Source organism: Mus caroli, chromosome 1 (assembly GCF_900094665.2).
Source record: "Mus caroli chromosome 1, CAROLI_EIJ_v1.1, whole genome shotgun sequence".
Lineage (NCBI taxonomy): Eukaryota > Metazoa > Chordata > Mammalia > Rodentia > Muridae > Mus > Mus caroli.
Genome location: NC_034570.1, coordinates 68,663,520 through 68,688,160, shown reverse-complemented (window position 1 = coordinate 68,688,160; position 24,641 = coordinate 68,663,520). Strand labels below are relative to the sequence as shown.

Below are 24,641 nucleotides of genomic sequence, written 5' to 3'. Positions count from 1 at the left end.
AAAAAAAAAAAAAAAAAAAAAAAAAAATGAGCCAGGCATGTCTTTGATCCCAGCACTCAGGAGCAGAGGCAGGCAGATCTCTGCAAGTTTGAGGCCTGCCTGGTGTACAAAGCAAGTCCAGGAAATCTAGGGCTAACAAATAATTAAAAAATGGTCAGAAGGTGGTGGCACACACTTTTAATCCTAGCACTCTGGAGGCAGAGGCAACTGGATCTCTTGAGTTCTGGGCCAGCCTGATCTACAGTGATTTCCAAGACAGCCAGAGTCACAAGGAGAAACCCAGTCTCAAAAGCAGAAACAAAAAAATAATTTTAAAATGTTCTTTAAAATACTTTTCACTGAGTCTCCCCAGAGACTGCTGTTTCCTAAGCTCTGTCCTCTGGTGGTCAGGGGTGCTCTAACAGCACTGGATCCTGGCTTTGGTGCAACAATTAAAGACAAATGTACAAATACTTTTAAAGGATTTATTTATTATTATATCTAAGTACACTGTAGCTGTCTTCAGATGCACCAGAAGAGGGCATCAGATCTCATTACAGATGGCTGTGAGCCACCATGTGGTTTCTGGGATTTGAACTCTGGACCTTCGGAAGAGCAGTCGGGTGCTCTTACCCACTGAGCCATCTCACCAGCCCCCAAATACTTTTTGTAAAGCTCTTAAAAGAGCCCACTTGAAGTGAGACTGTGTAACAAAAGGATCCGTTCTTATCAATGGGACAACAGATAAGAGTGTTGTTGTTTGTTTGAGACAGGTTCTCCTGTAGTCCAGCCTTAGAATTCCTATTCCTCCTGTGCTGGGAGGGGCTTTCTGGAGAAAGTTAACATCAAAGATGAAGATTTAGTCATGTGCCAGCCTTTAGTCCTAGCCCTAGGAAGTTGAGGTGGGCAGATCTCTGAGTTCAAGGACAGTCTGATTTACATAGCAAGTTCCTAGACTGTCAGGCTTCATAGGAAAACCTTGTCTGGGGGAAAAAAAAAAAAAAAAAAAGAAGAGTCTAGACGTGAGAGAAAATGCATGTCACCCTGCCTGGTTACCTGAATTCGTTGTTTGAGACCCTGATGGTGGAAGGAGACAACTGACTCCTAACAGTTGCTATTCACATGAGCTATGACACATTTATTCACACAGGCACACCAGTGTTGCTCTCAAGGACACTGCATTTAACCACTTTGCGTATCCCTACTGCTCTCTGCTGGTCCAAACCACTCCTTGGCTGATATATGTGTATAAATAAATGAGTAAATAAATAAATGTAATTTAAGACCATGAGCGTGAGCTGGGCGTGGTGGTGCACGCTTTTAATCCCAGCAGAGGCAGGTGGAGACAGAGGCAGGTGGATTTCTGAGTTCAAGGCCAGCCTGGTCTACAAAGTGAGTTCCAAGACAGCCAGAGCTATACAGAGAAACCCTGTCTTGAAAAAAAAAAAAAAAAGACCATGAGCATGAAGAATTGAGGCATAAGTTAGCACATCAACTAGGGGAAGGAAGATAGGAGGAAAAGTCAGGCAGAGGATAACACACGAAGTCGTTGAAGGATTCTAAAAGGAATAAATAGGAGTTGAGAATTTAAGGCATAAAATTGCATGGGCTGATTCTATACAGGTCAAATATTACTTTCCTGTTAAATTTCACAGTACTCTTAGGTGCAAACTGATTATATAATAACTCCATATAGTGTGTTTAGCCTTTTTCATAGATGGAGTCTTAGGAGACACTACTCTGCTGTTTCCTGTGCTGAGAGTTTCCTCTGAGAGTCACTGCTCCTGAGGCTGGAGCAATGGCTCAGCACATATGGAGGACCCAGGTTTGGTTTCCAGCACCCATGTGGTGGCTCATTACTGTAACTTTAGTTTCAGAGGACCTAAGCCCATCTTCTGACCTCTTCTGCAGTCACCAAGCACTTGATACAAGGACATACATGCAGGCAAAAACACTCATAAATAAATAAATAAATAAATAAATAAATAAATAAATAAATAAACTTTAGAGTCACTGCTCTCTTGATTTAGTTGTGAGCCAGGGAAAAGGATGCTACAGCCCAGACTTAGCACCGAGGTTGCTATCAGGGATACTGTGGTGTGTGGTGGGAGTGAGACCTTCAAAAAGTTGTGGCCCAGCTGGGCAATGGTAACTTCAGAGGCAGGTAGATTTCTGAGTTCGAGGCCAGCCTGGTCTACAGAGTGAGCTCCAGGACAGCCAGGGCTACACAGAGAAACCCTGTCTTGAAAAACCACAAAAAGAGAGAGAGAGAGAGAGAGAGAGAGAGAGAGAGAGAGAGAGAGAGAGAGAGAGAGAGAGAGAGAGAGAGAGAGAGAGAGAGAGAGAAAGTAAGTTGTGGCCCCTAATAAGCAGAACACACTGCTCCTTCCTTTAGCCTTCCTTGAAGCTGTGGACTCCTGGTTCAAGGTCTTGCTGCCAAAGATATATCCATTTCTCTACCACAATGGGGGCAACATCATTAGCATTCAGGTATGACTGGGAAGTGGGCTGGCCATGAGACAGGTACACACTGTTCTTAGCCTCTCTGTCTCCTAGCTGGGTTCTCTTTTTTATCCCTGGCAGGTGGAGAACGAATACGGTAGCTACAAGGCCTGTGACTTCAAGTATCTGAGACACTTGGCTGGCCTCTTCCGTGCATTACTAGGAGACAAGATCTTGCTTTTTACCACAGATGGGCCTCAAGGACTCAGATGTGGCTCCCTTCAGGGACTCTATACCACTGTAGATTTTGGCCCAGGTCACTTAAACAAGGGTTGGGTGTGGAGTCTGGGACACAGGCACCTCCTCTGTGATACTTTGTTTGTTTGTTTATTCAACACTTTTTTTTTTCTCCTTTTGCAGCTGACAATGTGACCAGAATATTTTCCCTGCTTCGGGAGTATGAACCTCATGGGCCATTGGTGAGAGGCCATAGGGAAGGGGAATGAGAAAAATCATGTGGCTGGAATGGGTCCAGCTTGCTCCCACCTCATTGTGGCTCCTTTCGATTCTCCCTCTAGGTGAACTCGGAGTACTATACAGGTTGGCTGGATTACTGGGGCCAAAATCACTCCACACGGTCCAGTCCAGCTGTAGCCCAAGGACTAGAAAAAATGCTCAAGTTGGGAGCCAGTGTGAACATGTAACTGGAGACACAATATGTTCCCGGGAGCTGGGGTTTTAAAGTTAAGATTCCATAGGTCAGATGTTGCCCTTTCTCCCTCACCCCCCACTTTAGGTATATGTTCCATGGAGGTACCAACTTTGGATACTGGAATGGTGAGTATCAATTCCCTTTGGTGGAATCAGGGAGGAAACAAGGAATCAGAATCTTGGGCTGGATAGATTAGGATACGTAGAAGCTGTGTAAGATGACCACTTCCCCTCTAATGACAAGATTTTCTGCACAGGGCTCTGTGCTTAGTGCCCATCAGCTAAGATGATGTTGAATTAATTAAATTACTTTAACCCAGGAGCTGACGAGAAGGGACGCTTCCTTCCAATTACTACCAGCTACGACTATGATGCACCCATATCTGAAGCAGGGGACCCTACACCTAAGCTTTTTGCAATTCGAAATGTCATCAGCAAGGTGCCCTTTTATTAATTGGGAGAAGGGAGTGGGCCCATATTGTACAGGCGCCCTACAAACTGGTAGTGTTGTCTGGGGAGCAGAGCCCACTTAGCCTTCCATGAAGCAGTTCCCATTCATATAGAACCATCTGGGGAATTCCACATGTGAAGAATTATAGGGTCTTCATGGCTCGCTGCAGCCCATCCCTGGGTTCCAGGTCAAGAACCTTCTTTTAGAGCCTTGGATTGTTTTGGTTTTCCTATGACTACTGAGAGAATTTGGGCTCAGTTCCAGGAAATTCCCTTGGGACCTTTACCTCCTCCCAGCCCCAAGATGAAGCTTGGACCTTTGACTATGAGCCTGGTAAGTTTCTCCCTATCTTTTCTGATTTTATACTGTTTTCTGAGTCAGTTACCTTGAGCAGCCCCCAATTCAGAAGTTTAACAGTTTGGTTGCCCTTTGTCCTCACAGGATGGGAATTTGCTGTCTTTCCTAGACTTTCTCTGCCCGCAAGGCCCCATCTATTCAGTTTTGCCATTGACCTTTGAGGCTGTTAAACTGGTAAGATAGAAACTTTTATCTGATGGGAATGGTAGGCTCCTTCAACAGCTACAGCCCAAAGTCCCTTTGGTTGCTAATCTTCCTTACAGTGCTCCTTCTTCTCACCATTTCATCTTAAGTCCTCATCCTTCTGTGTCTAGGACCATGGCTTTATGTTGTACAGGACCTATCTGACTTATCCTGTTTTAGAACCAACACCATTCTGGGTGCCAAATAATGGAATTCATGACCGTGCCTATGTGATGGTAGACGGGGTAAGAACCTAATTCCCAACCGTTATGCTTTCAATCTCATCCCTTCCCCAAGCACCAGCTTTAATGTTAACTCACCCCCATCCCTTCCCCATCTGTCTGCCCAGGTTATAAGCTGGGATTCAGGGAGAATGTGATTGTAACTAGGGACATGGTGGGGCATACTTGTATTCCCAACCACTAAGTAGTCTGAAGCAAGGAGATCACAAGCCACAAGCCTGGGCTGTATAGTGAACATAGACACTGTCTCAAAAGAGAGAGAGAGAGAGAGAGAGAGAGAGAGAGAGAGAGAATGAATCAGGAATGGCAGGCATCAACACGGTGATTACATTCTCCTTGTCCTCCAAATAAAGTGTTCTAATGTGACTCACTGTGTAGTGGCCAAGAACTAGACACTGTGACCTTCTTTTACCAGAGCCTATCTCTTATCCACAGGTATTGAAGGGCGTTCTGGAGCGGAGTTTGAAACAAGAACTGTATTTGACTGGGACAGTAGGGACCAGGCTGGATATATTGCTAGAGAATATGGGGAGGCTCAGTTTTGGGTCTAACCACAGTGACTTCAAGGTGAGCTAGGTTTGTCTCTTCTTCCCCAGGACCCTTCGTAACCAACTCTCTTGAGGAACAGGGCCTAGTGGAAGAACTCTGCCTTTAGGTGTAGACACAGGAATGGTGCTTGAGGACGTGGGCATGACCAGTTACATTCCAGGGCTTGATGGGGCCAGTGTGGCCCTGACTCAGTGAGTGACTTCTCACTTGCTTCCCCACAGGGCCTGTTAGAACCTCCACTGCTGGGGCAGAGCATCCTCACTGAGTGGATGATGTTCCCTCTCAAGGTGGATAAGCTTGTAAAGTGGTGGTTCCCCCTGCAGCTGATGAAAAGAGCCCTGCCTCAAGCTTCCTCTGTCCCTGCCTTCTATTCCGCAAAGTTTCCAGTTTTCGGCTTGCTTGGGGACACATTTCTCTATCTACCTGGATGGACCAAGGTATTGCTAATGGTGGTAGAAGGAATTGTGGGGGTCACATTATAAGAAAACCAAACAGGAAATACAAATTGTAATTCTGATTAGAAAGCTGAAAGGGGGCGACTCCATCCTGGAGAGCTGACCCTTTGTTTTCCACTCCACCCCTTCCCCCAGGGTCAAGTGTGGATCAATGGGTTTAACTTGGGCCGGTACTGGACAATGCGGGGTCCACAACAAACCCTATACGTGCCAAGACTGCTGCTGTTTGGTAGATCAATCAACAAAATCACTTTGCTGGAGCTAGAAAATGTGCCTCATAACCCCCAAGTCCAGTTTTTGGATAAGCCTATCCTCAATAGCACTTTGCATTGGGGGTATAACTTTCTTCTCTCAGAAACACAAGGTTCCTTTGAACCAATGGAGTTAAGTGGGCACTGAAAGAAAGATGACCCTGGAGTCTGAGACACAGGGCAGCATCCTTTGGTGATGATCACAGTGACCATAAAGAAGGCTACAATCCCTCTGACTGTAAGTACACACAGTTTTCTTGCCAAACTTTATTATGATTAAAATTCCAAAGACAGTACTGGCTCCACACACCTTCGTGGCCCTGTCTTTGCCTCGATTCCTGAGTGTCCTTCACCGCCCATCTTCCAAATGTCAAGCTTCATGAGGAGGAAGAGAGCTCTAGGTCGGGATGTGTCCTCTTGGGACCCAGAGTTGGCCCTAGGTGCTTTAAGAAATCAAGATGAAGGTCTCCCCGCCTGACTGCGATGGTCTCGAAGACAACGTGTGGAGCAGAAAGAGAAGTCGAGGTAGTGAAAGGGAATGAGGCCTTGGAGGGACACTCCACAACTCCAGCAGCGTCTGAACAAAAGGAAGGAAAATGATTGGACAGGTACCCCACAAACTTTCCATCTAAGCGTTGCCCAACCCTTAAAGGTCCCAGGGAAACTCAAGTCCCCTTTGCCACCCTTCTGAACATCATGAAGGCACTCATTCCCCTTACCCCAAATGGTACTATAAAATAGGAGCCCACCCTTCCACTCATCCCGTCCCCATACCCAGCACTGGAAACTGCAGAGTCAGGAACTGGAGGGCTAGGAGCTCCCAACTGGGCAGCAAGTCGGCGCTCTGCAGCCAGAGCTCTCTATAAAACAGAACCAACCGATGTTACAGACAAAAGTCCCAGAGATGAACAGTGCACTCAGGAAATAACGGCTCAGTCTGGGGAGGGGAGGTAGGCACTTATGAAAGCCCGGCAGTGCAAGACTTTGTAGCCTACCTTCTCCCGGTCACTGAGGGCAGCAAACCGCCGTTGCTCCTCTTGCTCTTGTTCTTCCTGCTCCCTCTGCTTCTGCTGCTGTTGCTCCCGTTGCCGTCGAGCTGCCTTCTGCTCTTTTTTCCTTGTAGCCTGCCGGGCCTCCATTTCTTGAGTCAATGGCCCTGGCACCTGGAAGATTTCACAAAGATATTATAAAACTACAAGGAAGCAGAAAGGACCTATGAGGATCTCTGATGCCCTCCGCTCTGTAGCTCCTTTTCCAGCTCACCCGAGCCTTGTTGTAATCATAGGCATCAAGATTCTTCTCCATGAACCTCCGGAATTCATTACGCGTTGATTTGTCAGCTGCTACAGTATAAGGTGGCCGAGCCCTAGAATCCCTAAGGACAAAAACCCAAAACCAAGTTCAACTTGCTTCCTGTTTTCCTGGCATCACCCAAGGAAATAGTATCAAGTGCCAACATGAGCCAGCACATTAAGTTCTCTATACCTAAATGGGGTCAGGAAGGAGATACTCACTGCACAGTGGGATCAGCACCTGCTTCCAGCAGCAAACGAACTACTAAGCCTCTTCCAGCTGCGGCTGCTGCATGCAGGAGAGTAAAACCACCAGAGCCCAAAGGGGCACTGAGCAGGGACTTAATTCCAGGGTCTACCGGCCCAGTGGCTAGCTGCAGCTTTAGCACCTCAACTTCCCCAGCACGACAAGCAGCTAAAAGCGTGTCCCAGAGCTCTGGCTGACCAGGGGCTTTAGCCTCATAGACCAAAGTGTCCAATGGGGTTTCAACCTCTTGGGTTGGCTGTGAGAACGGCTCATCTTGAGGTTGCTGAGGAAGAGGCCCATGTGCCCCACACTGCTGCTCTTGACTTCTCTCCTTCTTCTTCCTCCTCCTCCTCCGCTTGGGCAGTACTTCAAATTCACGAAGATCCAGGGTCCCCAGGGTCAATTCTACTAGCTCCAACTCTACTTTGGAACCATCTTCTTCCTGAGACTCTGAACCTAGAAAAAGATAGGATCTTAGATCTATCTAAGGAATAGGGAGAGGGTTGAAAGATGTGTGCTTCCTCAGATAGGTTTACATTTATAACAGATGCTCCAGATGATCCTGACACGAAGTGTTTTTATTCTAGCCCTGGACTCTCCCAGTGAACAGGACAGTACAGAGTAGAGGAAAGCACCAGCACAGGGGCGCACACACCTTTAGTCCCAGCCCTTGGAGGCAGAGGAAGGGAGATTATAATAATCTAAGAGATTAAGGCCAGCCTGGTTTATCTGGATGAATTCCAAGACAGCTAGAGCTATATAGTGAGACCTGCCTAAAAAACAAAAACAAAAAAACCCCCAAAACTACCACCACAACAAAAAACAAAAAAGAAGACAAAGCAATCAAAACAAACAAAACCCCCAAAAGAGTATAGGAAAGCAATGCTTAGCCCCAAGCACAGCATCCAATCAAACTCAAACACCACATTCCCAGTACCAGGAATATTATCTATGAGCAGTCATAAGATTTGGCAAGTCACTGAACATGTCTCAGTTGACGTGTGGTAATACATACCTGTAATCCCAGTATTTGGAAACTGGAGGCAAAAGGACAGTGAGTTTGAGATCAACCTGGGCTACAGAGAGCTCCCTGTCAGCCTGGGCTAGACAATAAAGACCCTGCCTCGATAAAAAAACAGCCTGGTGTAGAGGCTCGAGTGCAGTCCCAGCATTTGGGTGGCCAAGGCAGGAAGACTGCCATGACTTCAAGGCCAGTGTGGGTGCTACACAGGGAGTTCTAGACCAGCCTAGGCTGAAGTGAGACACTCTCAAAACAACACAAGAAAAACCTGCTTGCTTTTACAGCATGCCTTAGCTTTATAAACAGATGCTCACAGGGATGAGTGGATGGACGGACGGATGGCCGTGGGTATAGTTTAAGGGGCAGTTATGAGAACTGGCCACTGCAATTCCCAGGCAGATAGGCTGATGGTGCTCAAACCTTGTTTGAGTGGTTCTTCATCCTGCCCAAGGGGCTTATTTGCATCACTGGGGACCTTTGTTTTTTCTTTCTCAGTATCCTTTTTCCTCTCTTCTCTCACTGGTTTCCAGTGTGTCTCAGGAGAGTGAAATCTGACCATTTCTCGAGGGTCTTCATCTACCATGAAACAACAACAACAAAAAAACTTTCTCAATTTTAAGTGTAAGGTCAACTGTGTGGCAGTCCACCAGCTGGAAAACTCCATGGATACACATGTCTGTGTATGAGTCCCAAGATCTGGAATAGCTCACCATACACCTGCAAGGTGGTCAGCTTATGGAGTACACGCTGAAGCTCTCCAAAAGTGGGTCTGCGGGTGGTGAGAGGGATATCCCAAAGCCGGGGATCATCCCTTTGTAGGGGTGCCCCTTGGCCTCCAAAGAACAAGGACCGGCCAGAGCGTGGGGCTCGGAGCAATACTGTTTCTGCCTCCCCTAGTGCCTTGGACCAGATTGGCCCCGCCAGCAGGTCACGAACATCCTAAAGAGAGTAACTCCACTTAGCACAGCTTCATCTGCTGCTTTAAAAAATCTCCAAACCAACAATGGTCCTACGATCATACGAAGGGAGGGTAAGGTAGAGAAAGAATGAGAGAATGTTTCTGGAAATTACTATTGTCTTCCCAGAAAACTAGAAAAACATGAGATGAGTGGACTACCAGATCTGTGAGGCCCAACTCACCTTATAGAGCATGGCTTCATTGTAACGCCTCAAGTTGGCTCCAGCAGAGCGGGATGCCCTACCATGGGCATCCTGAAGCCCCTGGGCTGTGCCCCGCTTGGCCCGCACAGTGTAACGGTGAAAGGTTTTGTGTGCCACCACTTCTCTTCTGTAGACAGCAACAGACTCAGTACTGTAGACCTGGCAGTACTCCCAGGTTAGTGGGGTCCATCCTTACCCCATGCAACACTCTCTCACCCTTGAAAAATGGCACCAGCAAAATGTCCAGCTGCAGCCATGAGCACCACGTAGTATCTGGGACCTCCATTCTGTAGGTTTTGTAGTAGCAATTCTGCCTTTTCTGGGGGAATCTAGATGACACATCAACAAACATTCCACATGCTGCATGCATTGAAAACAAGAAACCAAGTGTTATATTGAATTATCTCATTTATTACAACCATCTTGCCCTCATTTCCATTTTACAAAGGATACACATGGCTTCAAGAGGTAGTAGTGAAGATGGGAATGATATAATCACAATCTAGACTTAAATCACTTGACCCATTCAAGATTCTGGCCAGTTCAATTCAAGATTATGCTGTCAGGTATGATATAGCCTTACTCAAAAGGAAGAAAATAAGACATACATTGGCTGAAGAAAACCTAGTATACAAAAGTTGGGAGTGAGCAGACAATCTGGACTGTTACTTGCCTGGTGAGGGCCTAGGACACAACGATAGGCATAAAGAAACTGGCCCTGGGCGTTTTTGAAAAGGACCCGATGTGGGTAGAATCCGGGGGGCCGGTTAGGTTTCTCGGATTCAGCCCTCCCCTCATCCAGTGGCAGCAAGTCCTCTTCACTGCTGGAGTCTGAGTCATCTGACCCTGAGATGCTGGAAAGGTCCCCTGAAGACAAATATGGGCCATACAAGTTTGGTACTCCACCTTTGACCTTTCCTCGAGCCCCACAGGGTCCTCCCCACCCCGCCCTGCTCCCAGGCAGGCTTCCCGTTTCAAGCACCACCTGTGGAGCTTTGCTGTTCAAAGTCTGAGGCAGACAGGAGAGGCTTGTTCTTGAGTCGTTGTTTTAAGTTAAAGCGATGCCAATCAAGCTTATAATGTTCTCTCTGGTATGAAGGAAAAGAGGGAGGCAGAGAGTGGAAATATAGTCCACCTTGGCTGTGTACAGTAGACAAAGCTAGTCACAGATAGATAGGAAATGCAACCCGGTTAACACTAAGGACACTAGACAAGGTGTGGACCTTTATTACTCAATGTAAACCCATGTCCACCTCCTCCTACCCAGAATTACACTTTTTTTTTTGGGGGGGGGGTGTTTGGTTCTTTGATTTTTTTGAGACAGGGTTTCTCTGTGTAGCCCTGGCTGTCCTGGAACTCACTTTGTAGACCAGGCTGGCCTTGAACTCAGAAATCTGCCTGCCTCTGCCTCCCAGGATTAAAGGCGTGTACCACCACGCCCAACTTACACTTCTTTTTTTTTTTGTTGTTGTTTTTTTTTTTTTTCCGAGACAGGATTTCTCTGAAGCCCTGGCTGTCCTGGAACTCACTGTGTAGACCAGGCTGGCCTTGAACTCAGAAATCCGCCTGCCTCTGATTCCCAAGTACTGGGATTAAAGGCTTGAGCCACCACCACCTGGCCAGAATTACACTTCTGCTTCTACCATCTAACCTCATCCGCTGGCCTTTTACCTGTTCCTGGTGGTTCTGGAAGATCTGGTCACAGGCTGAACAAAATAATTTCTCTGAAATATCCAGAGAATACGGAGATACTTTTTTCCCCGAGCTTGTGTTCTCTTCTGAAAGGAAGAAAAGGGTAATTGGAAGTAGAAAGGGATTATATCCAAACCACAGTGAACCTATAGTACCCAGGACTATACTGAATACCTGATAATACAGAAGAAAAACCTGGCATGACCTTGACTTCTAAGAATTTACACTCTGGCAATCATGAAATAAATGACACAGTAACTATTTTGTACAATAAATACACTTGAAAAGATACATGTAAACGTAAATCGTAAATATTACATTTCAGTTATCAAAGTGGATTGTTTAGGGAAATCTTGTAGAAAACAAATGGCAGTAAGGTTCAATCTTCTTTTTGATGTTGGGGCTTTAAGATCTCACACATCCTAAGCATGTTCTGTACCACTGAACTGTATCCCGCCCCGAACTCCTTTTTCAGTGTATTGACTGCTACCCAACACATCTGAAGAACCTTCTAACAAGGGTAAATTACCAAAACTGAGCCATCAATCAGGAAAATAATTCCTGAATCCATGTCTTCCAAATCCTCAGATACACAGTTACGGCTAACTCTAGAAGAACTTCTATCTCTTTACATCAAACTTAACTGAAGCTGGACGTGGTGATGCAGCTCGGCAGAGGAAGACAGATGTCTTATGAGTTAGAGGTCAGCCTGGTCTACATAGTGAGTTCCAGGCCAACCAAGGCTATTCAGTAAGACCCTATCTCAAAAACAAAACAAAACACCCCCACTGATATGGTTAATGGGCAACCCCTTGCTCTCAAAAGTGAACTTGTGGGTGTACACAGCGGTCTCTCTGAGTTTAAGCAAGCACACACCCAGGAAAACAAGTCCAGGGATGGTCTTCTGTCACATCTTGATACCTAACCAAAACCTTACATCACGGTGTCTGAAAGGTCCCTTTAGCTCCCTTCCTAGTAAGCCCTAAAATACTTCTGCCGCACTGGGGATGGAATCCAGACCTGTACACTGTACAGTCTAGGTTTTTCTTAAAGTCCCACTTCTCCTTCTTGCCTCAGATTCCTAAGTGCTGGGGTTACAGGTGGGTGTTAACAACTCCCAGATTAAATTTATTTTTAACTATATAAAACCAGTTCCTAAATGGATGTTTACATCTTATAACTCCCAGTTGCAGTGGACAACCTAAAAAAGTGCAAGAAAACACAGCCGAAGACAAACTAGTGTAGAAAATCAGTAAATTATTCTGTATTTAGCAAAAGGGAATATATCTGACTGGAGTCTACTTCGATTTGAAATAGACCTAGGAAAGGTGTTTTAAAAGCAGTGGTATTAATGTAACGAGATATAAACAATAGCTAGAAACCTTTATGGTGACAATTTATGGGCCAGCCCTGTATAAACAAACCAAGGCTGAAATATATCGAGGAAAGAAAAAGCGGACCAACATAAAGTCAGTGTGGATTCCTAAGCTGGGAAATCACGATGTAAGTCTTCCGTGTTAATAGACAGCACGGAACCCTGTGACGTTCCTCATAGGTCCACCCCAAAGCATCCCGGATACCTGGACAGGAAGTACGCGGTGCCCAGGCCAGAGCCTCCCCAGGAGCTTGGCTCACCAGGCTCAGGCCCCGAATGAGTGGAGCTTCCCCGTTGAGGGACAACAGGGAAACGGAGGCAGGGGCTGGGGCTGCACGTGGAGCTGGTGACATGGCTGAAGAAACGGAGGGCAGAAACAACTCTCCAGAACGAGATCCTACTGCCGCGTCGCCAGCCGGTTTGGCCATCCCCACGCAGAAATGCCCTTCAGCCTTCACCCGCTCCCACAAATCAGTTCTGCGGTAAATACGTGAGGATCATCAGGAGTGAAATGGAGAGCACCAAGACCCAAGTCCAGGAGTTACCAGTCAGAGGCTACCCAACGGAACTACTAGCACCGACACCGAGCCTCGTCACTCGACCGGCCCTCAGAAGCCTCCCCTAATGTCCCGAGAGCCGAGCCACACGCAAGACCACGTTCGAAAACTGGATTTCTGCAACACCACAATTCGGCGGCTACGGAGAGGCGAAGGGGACACACTGCCGCGCCCGTAGCCCAGCCCCTCATCACGTAGAGCACACTATTGGTCTTCTGCTCTCCAAGACCCGCCTTCAGCCTTCCGTCCTGCCCCCTGGGCTAAGAATTGGCCACCATGTCTCCACCCACTTTTTTCATTGGCCAGACTGGCTGCGGGTGACAGTGAATGACAGACGGAGGGCCTAGAGCTCCGGGTTTGGCAGAGCCCAGCAGAACAGACCCGGCTTCTGGGATCGCCTGGGTCCCGGTTCCTGCGGTGACACGCGAGGCTGGTAACTGGAATCTCCAGACCCAGGCCCAAGCTGGCCAGGGGTGCCCACTGAGCCCCAAGTGAGATCGCAATGCGTAACGGGGGCAGGGGAGCGGCGGGCGGGCCGGGGGCGCGCAGCTAGAATGTTTTGATAGAGGGCGCGCGCGGCCAGGGGAGCGCGCGTGCGCCGGGGCCGCGCGCCGGGTTGTCCGCTGTTGGGAGCCTAGCCCCCCGGCCTGGGGCCGGGCGACCCTGGGGCGCCCTGTGCTCAGGTCTAGGTGGCTGGGATTGGGGAGGCATCCCAGCCCACCAGGGATTTCAGCTGTAGATCTGGCTCGACCCCTCCACCATCCACAGACACCCCTGAGCACAGGCCCTTCCTGGGAAGATCATGGGCCCTGGTCTACACTGACCAGGTGAGTGTGTTTCCAGAGGCACACACCTTATTAACCAAGGGACTCCCTCTGGGACTAGGTCGGACCAAGATCCACCATCACCAGAGTCTTTACTGATTGGGAGTATACCATACCACCTTGACCCCACCTGGCACTAGGCACCCAGGGAACCCACTTATTCAAGCGGGATCCGGAGTCTACATGGACTAGAAAATTCTGATCCAGAAGCCATGCCTGCCTAGGTCTCTGATGCTAGGGAAGCAGAAGGGACTGTCCAGAAAAATCTTGAGAAGACTCTCATTCCGGGTTTTCTGGACCCCGAAAAGCATGTCTGATTTCTAAAGTTGAGGTAGACCAGAGGTAAAACAGTCCCAAAGGGACAGTACAAAAGGACCTGTACTGACTCACTCTCCACTGGGTCAGAGACTTTAGTTACTCCCCGGTATTCTCAGAGTAGATGAATGGTTCTACATAGAACAACAGGAGACATCTGACACAACTGGCGAGGTGTCTCTTCCTCATCTCTCTGCCCTCCTTAGTGAGGCTTGGACGGGTGGGAGGGTTGGATTTTTTTCTGTCCCAACTCCCCATTCTTTGAAGCCTGACACCTTTTCCTCCAGCAGCTGTCCAACCAGGGCACCCAGGACTGACGTGGAGCAGAAACTGTCCATGGAGCTGGTAGGACCATGTGCTTATCTTAAACCTTTGTTTACAAAAACATGCTTTCAAACAGTCTCTAGAGAGACCAGGGTTTCCAAGAGGGGCAGGGGAGGAAACTTTCTCTTCATTGGACAGAAAATGAAACAACTCACCCCATACCAGAGGGACAGATTCTGGCATAGTAGCTATGCCAGCAAAAGTTCTGGGATTCAGGACCAGGGTGAAGGCTCCCTTAAGTCCCAAGCTTTGCTGTGCTTCTTGTGCTAAATTATCCCTGTACTGCTTCTGAGTCAAGGATGCTAGTGGGAAAAAACAAATCCCTTTCTCATTCCCTCTGGCCTGGTGGAGACAGCAAGGAGACAGTGCCCGGATCTGATCTGGGTTCTCTTCACTGGCAGGTTAACAAAGTGGACAGGGGGCTGTGGTGATGGCACAGTTTGACACTGAATACCAGCGCCTAGAGGCCTCCTATAGCGATTCGCCCCCCGGGGAAGAGGACCTGTTGGTGCATGTGGCCGAGGGGAGCAAATGTGAGTTTTGGGACATGACAGCTAGAGCAGGGGCATGGGCCGGAGTTGCTGGAGGAACCCTGAGTGAGCAGGGCAAGCAGAGGGGTGGGGAGTTGGGGGAGGGGATAGCCACTTCAGGGAGCTGACATCTCTGCTCCTGTGTCCACAGCACCTTGGCACCACATTGAAAACCTTGACCTCTTCTTCTCTCGAATATCCTTTGTGTCTCTGCATTGGAGCTCTTCCACCTTTTAGCCTGTCTCTGAGAGAAGGAGGTCTCTGATGGGAAACGGGGATGAGTTCAGCTCCGGTCCATGGAAAGGGAAATGAAACTCATATTGAAATAATGATTGTTAAAAGTAATGATACCTCGTATTAGCTGAGAGCTCTATGTACTTGTGTTAATGAAGAGCTTTTCTAAGGGTGTAAGTTGTTAATGGTAATAATGCCTTTCGACGCTGTCATTTCAGTGCTGAATACTTTGAATGCATGCTCCTAGACCCAATAACCCTAAAAGGTAGCAATGGCTATTATCAGTTTGCCACTGTGGGCAAAGCTTAGGGAAGTGACCTGTTAAAGATCACACTCCAGAGAGTTCTAGAGCCAGGACTTCAGCTTGGGAGTGTGTGGACATCAAAGTCTGTATTCTTAGGTGTCTTTTGCTTGCCAGCCACTTTTTCTTAACACTTACACGTTTATAATCTCCATCAGAAGAATGGCTTCACATGTATGCTCATTGGAGAGATTTTTGAACTCATGTAAGTATACGAAGGGATGCATGCTGTGATAAAAGAATACTTCTGGTCTTCCTTTTTGCACCTGCCAAGGCAACGCAATCCTAGGCCCTAAACTCTGCAAACCTTTATGTCTCAGGCCCAGGTATAACATTTAAACCTATAGCCTCACCTCTTGTAAGAACTTCCTAGGTCCTATCTCTTTTGGTTTTTCGAGACAGGGTTTCACTGTGTAGCCCTGGCTGTCCTGGGACTCACCCTGTAGACCAGGCTGGCCTTGAACTCAGATCCACCTTCCTCTGCCTGGGTTTGAGTGATGGGATTAAAGGTGTGTTCCACCACGCCCAGAGCCCTATCTCTTTCATAATAAGGATTTACAATTTAGTCATTTCACCTAGGCTATAGGAAGATAGATATATATGGTTCAGTCAAGAGGTCTTGGAGCCTGTATTCTTCCTGACTGCACATTAGCCCTGCTGGAGTGGGAGAAATAGTCTGGTGTTGCTAGAGGGGTGGATTTGGGAAGGGGGGGGGTTGTTTGTTTGGTTGTTGTTGTTCCATAGTTTTGTTTGTTTTTACTTTTGGGTTTTTGAGACAAGATTTTCTCCATGTAACCCTGGCTGTCCTAGAACTACCTTTGTAAATCAGGATAACCTCAAACTCAAAGACATCCACCTGCCTTAGTGCTAGAATTAAAGGCATAAGCCCCCACACCCAGCAGGAAAGGAGTTCTTGGTGATAAGAAAAGAATTTATGACTGGGTGTACTGGTGCAGGCCTTTAATCCCAACACTAGGAGGCATGGGCAAGTAGATCTCTGTGAGTTCAAGGCCAGACCCAGGGAATTCCAGGACAGCCAGAAGGTACACAGAGAAGTCCCTTCTGGAAAAACAAAGCCAAACAAACAAACAAAAGATTGCTAAAAGTTAGCCGGGCGTGGTGGCGCACGCCTTTGATCCCAGCACTCGGGAGGCAGAGGCAGGTGGATTTCTGAGTTCGAGGCCAGCCTGGTCTACAAAGTGAGTTCCAGGACAGCCAGGGCTATCAGAGAAACCCTGTCTCGAAAAACAAAACAAAAAAAAAACAAAACAAAANAAAAAAAAAACAAAAAAAAAAGATTGCTAAAAGTTGGGGCCATTGCTGAGGCGGTGGTGGCACACGCCTTTAATCCTAGCACTTGTGAGGCAGAGGCAGGCGGATTTCTGAGTTTGAGGCCAGCCTGGTCTACAGAGTGAGGTCCAAGACAGCCAGGGATACACAGAGAAATCCTGTCTCAAAAAAACAAAACAAACCCAAACAAACAAACAAAAAAGTTGGGGCCATTGAGATGGCTCAGAAAAAGGCACTGTGTCTATCCTGCTGACATGAGTTGGATCCCCAGTCAGAGACCAGAGGCCATAATCATCAAACCTCTGAAAATCAAGTTGTGGCAGCTTATCATGCTGAAGCAGGCTGCTTCTGCAACACCTGAACCTAAGAGAAAAACGCAGGAACGACCTGTGCCCTTAAGGTCTTATTAGATGAAGTGGTAGCAGAGGCCATTAAGAACACTCCAGCCCCTTTAATTTCCTATCTTGTTCACCTGTCTCCAGCCTCTTTGCTCACCCCCTTGATTTTACCAGCTCCTCTCTGACTCGTGGGCTGCATCCCTTCTCCACCTCCCCAGGCAGTTCCTCTTTGTGGTTGCCTTCACCACCTTCCTGGTTAGCTGTGTGGACTATGACATCCTCTTTGCCAACAAGATGGTGAACCACAGTCTCCATCCTACTGAGCCTGTCAAGGTCACTCTGCCAGATGCCTTTTTGCCTGCCCAAGTCTGTAGTGCCAGGTAAGGGTGGTCCTGAGGAGAGAGGAGAGTGGGGTATGAAGCAGCAATCCATACTCTAGAACGTGTTGCTAAGACTCCATCCTCAGGGACCCTACTTTATCTCCTTTTTCCATATCAGGATTCAGGAAAATGGCTCTCTTATCACCATCCTGGTCATTGCTGGTGTCTTCTGGATCCACCGGCTTATCAAGTTTATCTATAACATTTGCTGCTATTGGGAGATCCACTCCTTCTACCTACATGCTCTTCGGATCCCAATGGTAAGACCGGAAGTTGAACCATTAGCAACACAGCCCAGGTGATCCTAGAAGGATGATATGTATTCCTGAGCATCACATGTCTATAGCTCTCATTGGCAGGTATGATAGTTAAGAGTTCTGTTAATGTGCAAAAAAAAAAAAAAAAAACTGAGATGATCAGCATATTAAAGAGAAAGAATTTTCACAGTTTTGGAGATCCAAGCCTATAGTTGGTTGATAATATTGGTTGATCGGGTTGCTTAGGGGCCTGTGGTGAGGAAGTACATCATGGTAAGAGCATGCAACAAAGGAAGTCTGTTCACTTCATGGTCACCAGGAAGTGGAGGAAGGCAGGAAGGGGTGGGATCCAAAGCCCCAATTAATCTCATCTAAGAGCAGCCCCTTATTGGCAAAGGACCAAGCCTTTAACACATGGGCTTTTGAGCTGCATCCCAGATCTGAACTGGAACAGCAGGTCAGGAAATATCTTTGCTATTTTTTTTTTTTTTTTTTTGAGACGGGGTTTCTCTGTGTAGCCCTGGCTGTCCTGGAACTCACTCTGTAGCCTGGCCTCGAACTCAGAAATCTGCCTGCATCTGCCTCCCAAGTGATGGGATTAAAGGCGTGCGCCACCACTGCTCACAGGAAGTATCTTTAAGCATACGACTTATATCTGTGTAGGCAAAGTCCTCCATCTGTGTTGAACAAAGGGTTTAGCTATACTTTATACATCTCCTATACTTGTCTCTTGTCCACCCTATCCTGCAGTCTGCCCTTCCATACTGCACATGGCAGGAAGTTCAGGCCCGGATTGTGCAGACGCAGAAAGAGCATCAGATCTGCATCCACAAGCGTGAGCTGACAGAGTTGGACATCTACCATCGCATCCTACGTTTCCAGAACTACATGGTGGCCCTGGTGAACAAATCCCTCCTGCCTCTGCGCTTCCGTCTGCCCGGCCTCGGAGAGGTTGTCTTCTTCACCCGTGGCCTCAAGTACAACTTTGAGCTCATCCTCTTCTGGGGACCCGGCTCTCTGTTTCTCAATGAGTGGAGCCTCAAGGCCGAGTACAAACGTGGAGGGCAACGGCTAGAGCTGGCCCAGCGTCTCAGCAACCGCATCCTGTGGATTGGCATCGCCAACTTCCTGCTGTGTCCCCTCATCCTCATCTGGCAGATCCTCTATGCCTTCTTCAGCTATGCCGAGGTGCTGAAGAGAGAGCCGGGGGCCCTGGGAGCGCGTTGCTGGTCACTCTATGGCCGTTGTTACCTCCGCCACTTCAATGAGCTGGAACATGAGCTGCAGTCCCGCCTCAACCGAGGCTACAAGCCTGCCTCCAAGTACATGAATTGCTTCTTGTCACCGCTGCTGACTCTGCTGGCCAAGAATGGAGCCTTCTTCGCTGGCTCTATCCTGGCTGTGCTTATTGCCCTCACCATCTATGATGAAGATGTGTTAGCTGTGGAACACGTCCTCACCACGGTCACCCTCCTGGGAGTCACGGTGACTGTGTGCAGGTGTGCCAGGGTGGCGGGTGGGAATAGCAGAGTGGCATTCTGGGAAAGGCTTCTTTCTGTCTCACCATGCGCCCGATCCCACTAGGTCCTTCATCCCAGACCAGCACATGGTGTTCTGCCCCGAGCAGCTGCTCCGAGTGATCCTTGCACACATCCACTACATGCCTGACCACTGGCAGGGTAATGCCCACCGCTCGCAGACCCGGGACGAGTTTGCCCAGCTCTTCCAGTACAAGGCAGTGAGTGGAGCTGGAGTTAGGGCCTGCTAGAGACTGGCTGGTATCTTGGTGATACGGGCTGGGCTGTGTCCTGCTTGCGGGTAACCTCGGCCCCCTCCCTCTTAGGTGTTCATCTTGGAGGAGTTGCTGAGTCCCATCGTCACACCCCTCATTCTCATCTTCTGCCTCCGCCCTCGGGCCCTGGAGATCATAGACTTCTTCCGCAACTTTACGGTCGAGGTCGTTGGTGTGGGAGACACCTGCTCCTTTGCTCAGATGGACGTTCGCCAGCATGGGCATCCTCAGGTACTCGGAGAGGGCAGGGCAGATGGCCAGGGACAATGCTGGCACACAGTAACCTTGGGAAAACTGCAAAAAGCTGCCCTTTCCGGGCCAACAAATCACAAAAAGGGTAGCCCCACTTGTGGGCATCCCTGCACCAGAGACACACTGTTTAGTCACCAGGAATCTGACTGGATTCCAGCCCTGATTTGAACCATCAGTCACACTCCTTTGAGAAAAAAGTACAGTTCAAATGACTGACCCAGTATGTGGCCACTCCTGGGGTGGGCATCAGGGCTTTGACAGATATGACAAAGCCCTGCTGTCACTGTCCTCCCGGAAGGGCTGCTGTGAGCGCTCAGGCCTGATCCCTGTCATTTCCCTTGCACAGTGGCTGTCTGGAGGGCAGACGGAGGCCTCAGTGTACCAGCAAGCCGAGGATGGGAAGACCGAGTTGTCGCTCATGCACTTTGCCATCACCAATCCCGGCTGGCAGCCCCCTCGTGAGAGCACAGCTTTCCTGGGCTTCCTCAAGGAGCAGGTGCAGCGAGATGGAGCAGCTGCTGGCCTGGCCCAGGGTGGCCTGCTCCCTGAGAATGCCCTCTTCACATCCATCCAGTCCTTACAGTCTGAGTCCGAGGTGTGGCTCTGGGGCCTGGGGGATGGTCGCCAGTGGACTGTGGTGCGGAGAACGGCATGGGACACAGGGTGCCAGGTTTCTTCCGTTCAGTCTGAGCGGTTGGGTCCTAGAGGCCTCCCCTGCCCTGAGACTTATGCTTACCCCATTTTTTCCTCCTACAGCCACTGAGCCTTATTGCAAATGTGGTAGCAGGCTCATCCTGCCGAGGACCCCCACTGTCCAGAGACCTGCAGGGCTCCAGGCACAGGGCTGACGTTGCTTCTGCCCTTCGATCCTTCTCCCCTCTGCAGCCTGGAACGGCCCCTCAAGGCCGGGTTCCCAGTACCATGACAGGCTCTGGGTGAGTGAGTGGACGTGGGTCAGTGTGGGAGGGTGTGGCAGGAGCCCACAAAACATGGTCTAGATCTTGCAAATGTTGATGCCTGCTGTCTGTCTGTGCTGGGAGGGACAGAGTGGATGCCAGGACAGCCAGCTCCGGGAGTAGCGTGTGGGAAGGACAGCTGCAGAGCCTGGTGCTGTCCGAATACGCATCCACCGAGATGAGCCTGCACGCCCTGTACATGCACCAGGTGAGTGCAGCCTAGGGGCGGGTGTCAGCCCTTTTCTGCCTCTCTGGTTCCATAGAACTCCTTTACTCAGGAGCTAGGGTTAAGACAGGGTTTCTCTGTGTAGCCCTGGCTGTTTTGGAACTCACTCTGTAGACCAGGCTGGCCTTGAACTTACAGAGATCCACCTGCCTCTGCCCCTGAGTGCTGGAATTAAAGACAACACATCACCTTACCCGGCCATCACATATGTCCTCTTAGTGGCATCTTTAGTCAAGAGTACTCCCATGTTCCCTACTCTGTCCTCCTCCTGCTGCTTTCTCCAAGACTCAGTAAAATCTCCTGTCTCCACTCTCCTGAATTTAATTTTTTTCCAGTACTGAGGATTGAACAGATAAGGCCTTGGACACGTTAGGTAAGCCCTAAGCTATCTCCTCAGCCTTCTTTTGCTTTATTATTCTGAGAACTATTTTCACTTAGTTACCTAGGCTGTCCTTGAACTTACTGTGTAGCCAGGCTGGGCTTGAACATGTGATCTCCCTTCCACAGGCTCCGAAAGAGCTGGGATTGCGGGCATGTGCCTCCAGATCCAGCCTTCCTCATAACTCCTGGTCCTTCCCTTCCTCTCCCTTCTCCTCTCCTTCCTCCCTCCCTTTTCTTCCCCACCCACCTTGGCTTTTAAAACAGTCTGACTCTTGACTGTAAACCAGGCTGGCCTCAATCCTGTTACCTCATGTTTTAGTGTCACACACAGCTGCCTATTGACTTTCCTTCTTCTGTTTTTATCCATAGCATCTGGTGCTATCTGACATTTTGGGGTTTTGTCTTCTTTATTTAAAAGTTTATGGTCTATTTTTCCTTATCACCACCACCACTAGTGTAAAAGCCTCACAAAGACTGGCAATTCTATTTGTTCATTGCTGTGTTCTGAGTACCTAAAATACTACCCGGCACTGAGACCCTCTGTTAACTTGTTCTTTGATTCAAGGAGTGGGTAAAATGAGGGCCAGAGGTGTAGGTCATTTAGTAGACTGCTTGCCCTGCGTGTACAGGACCTGGAGTCCATTCCCAGCACTACCTAAACATCTGTAATCCCAGGGGAGATGAAGTCAGATCAGAAATTCAAGGTTATTCTCAACTACCCACTGAGTTCAGGGACAACCTGAGCTACTCGGAAGCTTTTCCAGGGGTCTCCTGAGAATGAGATCCATAGAGCAGCACACAGCTAATGGACACTACTAACATCTGCGATGCAGTGAGTCTAGGTTCCTAGGTGAGGGTTTGTGAGTGGGAAGTGAAGATGCTTCAGTGGGCGGGCGCAGCTGTTTCAGACAGACACCCTTCTGCCGCCACCTAATCAGCCCCCCACTTCTCTAGCTCCACAAGCAGCAGACCCAGGCTGAGCCCGAGCGGCATGTGTGGCACCGCCGGGAGAGTGATGAGAGTGGAGAGAGTGCCCCTGAAGAGGGGGGAGAGGGTGCCCGGGCCCCCCAACCCATCCCCCGCTCGGCCAGCTATCCCTGTGCTACACCCCGGCCTGGAGCACCTGAGACCACCGCCCTGCATGGGGGCTTCCAGAGGCGCTACGGGGGCATCACAGGTATCCAACTGGGAACACAGCAAAGAGGTTTCAGGGAAGGATGGTTCTCTCTAAGACAAAAGAGACCATCAGGATGGGGTGCAAGGAGACTAAGCCTCCAAGTGGTCCTCAAAGCCTTCCCACTGTTCCTTGTGTTCTTTTTCTCTCTGTAGATCCTGGCACAGTGCCCCGTGGCCCCTCTCACTTCTCCAGGCTGCCCCTGGGAGGATGGGCAGAAGATGGGCAGCCAGCATCAAGGCACCCAGAGCCGGTGCCAGAGGAGGGCTCAGAGGATGAACTTCCCCCTCAAGTGCACAAGGTAAAGGCTATGAGGCCAAGAACCACTGCCAGACGTGGTGACTTCCAGTGAAGACCAGCTTCTCCTGTGAAGGAGCGTGTCTCCCACTCCTCCATGCTCTTGTTTACTCTCCAGACGGCTGGAGAGATGGCTCAGTGCCTATGAACACTGGGGGCTCTTCCAGAGGACCCAGGTTCGGTTTCCAGCACCCACACAGTTGCTCATCACTGTCTGTAACCCCAGCCCCAGGGGTTCAGATGCCATCTTCTGGTCTTCAAAAGCACTGCGCACACACATGATTCAGACTTTTTGTTTTGTTTTGTTTTTTGTTTTTCAAGACAGTGTTTCTCTGTGTAGCCCTGGCTGTCCTGGAACTCACTTTGTTGACCATGCTGGCCTCGAACTCAGAAATCCGCCTGCTTCTGTCTCCCAAGTGCTGGGATTAAAGGCATGCGCCACCATGCCCGGCTGATTCAGACTTAGATGCAGACAAAACACTCATACACAAATACATTTTTGAAAAGCAAAAACTACTTTCTTCCTTTTACTGCTCTGAAGTTCAAGACTTACTTCCCTAGCTTCCAGCGTTTTCTTTCCTTTATTTCTAGACTCCTCTGGGGCAAGGTGATAGGCGAAGACTATCTGTACTACCAGTCTTTCCTTTCCTCCACAGGTATAGGCAAGGCGGTAGCTGCTTCCCATGTGCCAGGATGGAGGTGGCAGCTGCCCTGCCATCCCTTCTGTCTGCCATGAGAGGGACTCTTTGAGTGTCGTCTGGCCCCACGTGTGGTGTTTTGTGTGTTCCTGCCTGGCCAAGGGAGGTGCCAACGCTGGGCTTACCCATAGCCCAGGAAGAATTTGAGGCCTAGGGGCACACAAGAGTCTAGCTTCGTCTCCAGGACTCCCTTGGCTCAGAGTGTGGTGCTAGAAACTGGTTCCCAGCCCAGTCCCAGTACTGCCATCTTTGCATCCATCCCTGCAAGTCTCCAGAGGGCTTCCTGCCACAGAAGTGCTGCCAAGCAGAAGAACCTGTGCCAACTGTGGAGTAGGGAGGCAGGGCCTGAACCCTCAATCCCTGCAGCCTAGCCTCCCCCCACCCCCAAAATCTGGAATAGCTGAGCAGCTCAGGCTGTGGCCCTTACCTCCAGTCCTCACCTCAACCTGTGCTGCAGCCTACCCCCCCNCCCCCATTACTGGCATGTGTGCTGCTTGCCCCCCCCCCCCCATTCTGTTCACCTGCCCCCCTTCTGTTTGGCTTTGGCTTTTTTGGGGGGTGAGAGCCCTAGCTCCCAGCTCCCCTCACTATCTTTTGACACTAAGATGGAAGGTTTCTAAGTTGCAGGAACAGGATGAAAATTCTCTATTACCCTCTTCAACTTTTAGGACGAGCACTTGGGAGTGTGAGGCCTTCCTGGCTGCTTCTATGTACTCCTACCACCTGCACAGAGGGCTGGCAGGGCAGGAGTGTGACCTCATATATATACATCCCAGCTCTGCCCAGTATCCCTCACTTACCAAGAGGAGAATGGAGGGATAATGGACTCACCCTAGCTTAGGGCTTCGACATTGCATGCTGGGATCCAGCTCCTACCCTTCCCCCACTCCCTTCCCCAATTCTGCTCAGCTCGGCTGTGGGAGGTAAACTTAAGCTGAAGGTGGTGGACTCTGCTGTCACAGCCCACAGCAGAAAGGGTGGGAGCCCTGTACAGCTTGATAACCCTTAATAAAGAAGGGACTTTGATCCGGTTGTGGCTTTTTTTTTTTCCCCACGCAGCAGTTGGGGTCTTAGGACTGTAAAAGAGACCTGGCTGGGACGCTTGGG

The 24,641-nt window shown here is 49.2% G+C and overlaps 3 protein-coding genes across 8 annotated transcripts in view; 2 read left to right on the top strand and 1 right to left on the bottom strand.

The window, feature by feature from the left end:
* The window catches only part of Glb1l (galactosidase beta 1 like), an 11,660-nt gene extending 5,750 nt beyond the window's left edge, over positions 1-5,910 (top strand). For both annotated transcript variants that reach the window (XM_021157469.2, XM_021157460.2), the window contains exons 6-17: positions 2,375-2,469; positions 2,563-2,737; positions 2,842-2,900; positions 3,000-3,121; positions 3,218-3,258; positions 3,453-3,571; positions 3,842-3,916; positions 4,025-4,114; positions 4,255-4,368; positions 4,801-4,932; positions 5,136-5,351; positions 5,505-5,910. In XM_021157469.2, the coding sequence (XP_021013128.1) occupies positions 2,375-2,469; positions 2,563-2,737; positions 2,842-2,900; positions 3,000-3,121; positions 3,218-3,258; positions 3,453-3,571; positions 3,842-3,916; positions 4,025-4,114; positions 4,255-4,368; positions 4,801-4,932; positions 5,136-5,351; positions 5,505-5,768 (1,502 nt within the window). In that variant the 3' untranslated portion in view covers positions 5,769-5,910. The remainder of the gene's footprint in view (positions 1-2,374; positions 2,470-2,562; positions 2,738-2,841; positions 2,901-2,999; positions 3,122-3,217; positions 3,259-3,452; positions 3,572-3,841; positions 3,917-4,024; positions 4,115-4,254; positions 4,369-4,800; positions 4,933-5,135; positions 5,352-5,504) is intronic.
* Ankzf1 (ankyrin repeat and zinc finger peptidyl tRNA hydrolase 1) lies at positions 5,873-13,115 on the bottom strand. Of its 2 annotated transcripts, none has more exons than XM_029474932.1 (13): positions 12,614-13,115; positions 11,013-11,119; positions 10,327-10,429; positions 10,015-10,208; positions 9,558-9,701; positions 9,321-9,468; positions 8,891-9,119; positions 8,601-8,756; positions 7,135-7,615; positions 6,884-6,995; positions 6,616-6,783; positions 6,395-6,480; positions 5,873-6,197 (listed from the first exon to the last, which is right to left on the bottom strand). In XM_029474932.1, exons 5-13 carry the CDS (start codon positions 9,596-9,598, stop codon positions 6,074-6,076), a joined length of 1,545 nt encoding a protein of 514 aa, XP_029330792.1. In that variant the 5' UTR covers positions 9,599-9,701; positions 10,015-10,208; positions 10,327-10,429; positions 11,013-11,119; positions 12,614-13,115; the 3' UTR covers positions 5,873-6,073. The 2 variants fall into 2 exon arrangements, with proteins under 2 accessions (XP_029330792.1, XP_021013140.2); XM_021157481.2 differs by having other exon boundaries at positions 9,558-9,670.
* On the top strand, positions 13,092-24,560 carry Atg9a (autophagy related 9A). Of its 4 annotated transcripts, none has more exons than XM_021157410.1 (16): positions 13,092-13,456; positions 14,392-14,449; positions 14,830-14,961; positions 15,110-15,153; positions 15,634-15,698; positions 17,340-17,501; positions 17,620-17,761; positions 18,509-19,257; positions 19,343-19,496; positions 19,602-19,781; positions 20,149-20,397; positions 20,559-20,737; positions 20,849-20,966; positions 22,320-22,542; positions 22,695-22,840; positions 23,493-24,560. In XM_021157410.1, the coding sequence occupies exons 3-16, from the start codon at positions 14,859-14,861 to the stop codon at positions 23,496-23,498; spliced, it is 2,520 nt and encodes an 839-aa protein (XP_021013069.1). In that variant the 5' UTR covers positions 13,092-13,456; positions 14,392-14,449; positions 14,830-14,858; the 3' UTR covers positions 23,499-24,560. The 4 variants fall into 4 exon arrangements, with proteins under 4 accessions (XP_021013069.1, XP_021013058.1, XP_021013080.1 ...); XM_021157399.2 differs by having other exon boundaries at positions 13,135-13,456; positions 14,395-14,449; XM_021157421.2 differs by lacking the exon at positions 13,092-13,456 and adding an exon at positions 13,549-13,792 and having other exon boundaries at positions 14,395-14,449.
* The last annotated feature ends 81 nt before the right edge of the window (positions 24,561-24,641 follow it).

Bases quoted from the DNA above. Each gene is read 5' to 3' on its own strand.
- Ankzf1 (XM_021157481.2), bottom strand. From the start codon at position 12,836: ATGGCCAAACCGGCTGGCGACGCGGCAGTAGGATCTCGTTCTGGAGAG. The intron at 10,209-10,326 runs GTGGTGCTTGAA...ATTTGTCTTCAG, and splicing joins TGAACAGCAAAGCTCCACAG to GGGACCTTTCCAGCATCTCA. The intron at 7,616-8,600 runs GTTTGAGCACCA...ATCTTTTTCTAG, and splicing joins TGAAGAACCACTCAAACAAG to GTTCAGAGTCTCAGGAAGAA.
- Atg9a (XM_021157410.1), top strand. From the start codon at position 14,859: ATGGCACAGTTTGACACTGAATACCAGCGCCTAGAGGCCTCCTATAGC. The intron at 15,699-17,339 runs GTAAGTATACGA...CCACCTCCCCAG, and splicing joins GGAGAGATTTTTGAACTCAT to GCAGTTCCTCTTTGTGGTTG. The intron at 17,502-17,619 runs GTAAGGGTGGTC...TTTCCATATCAG, and splicing joins GCCCAAGTCTGTAGTGCCAG to GATTCAGGAAAATGGCTCTC.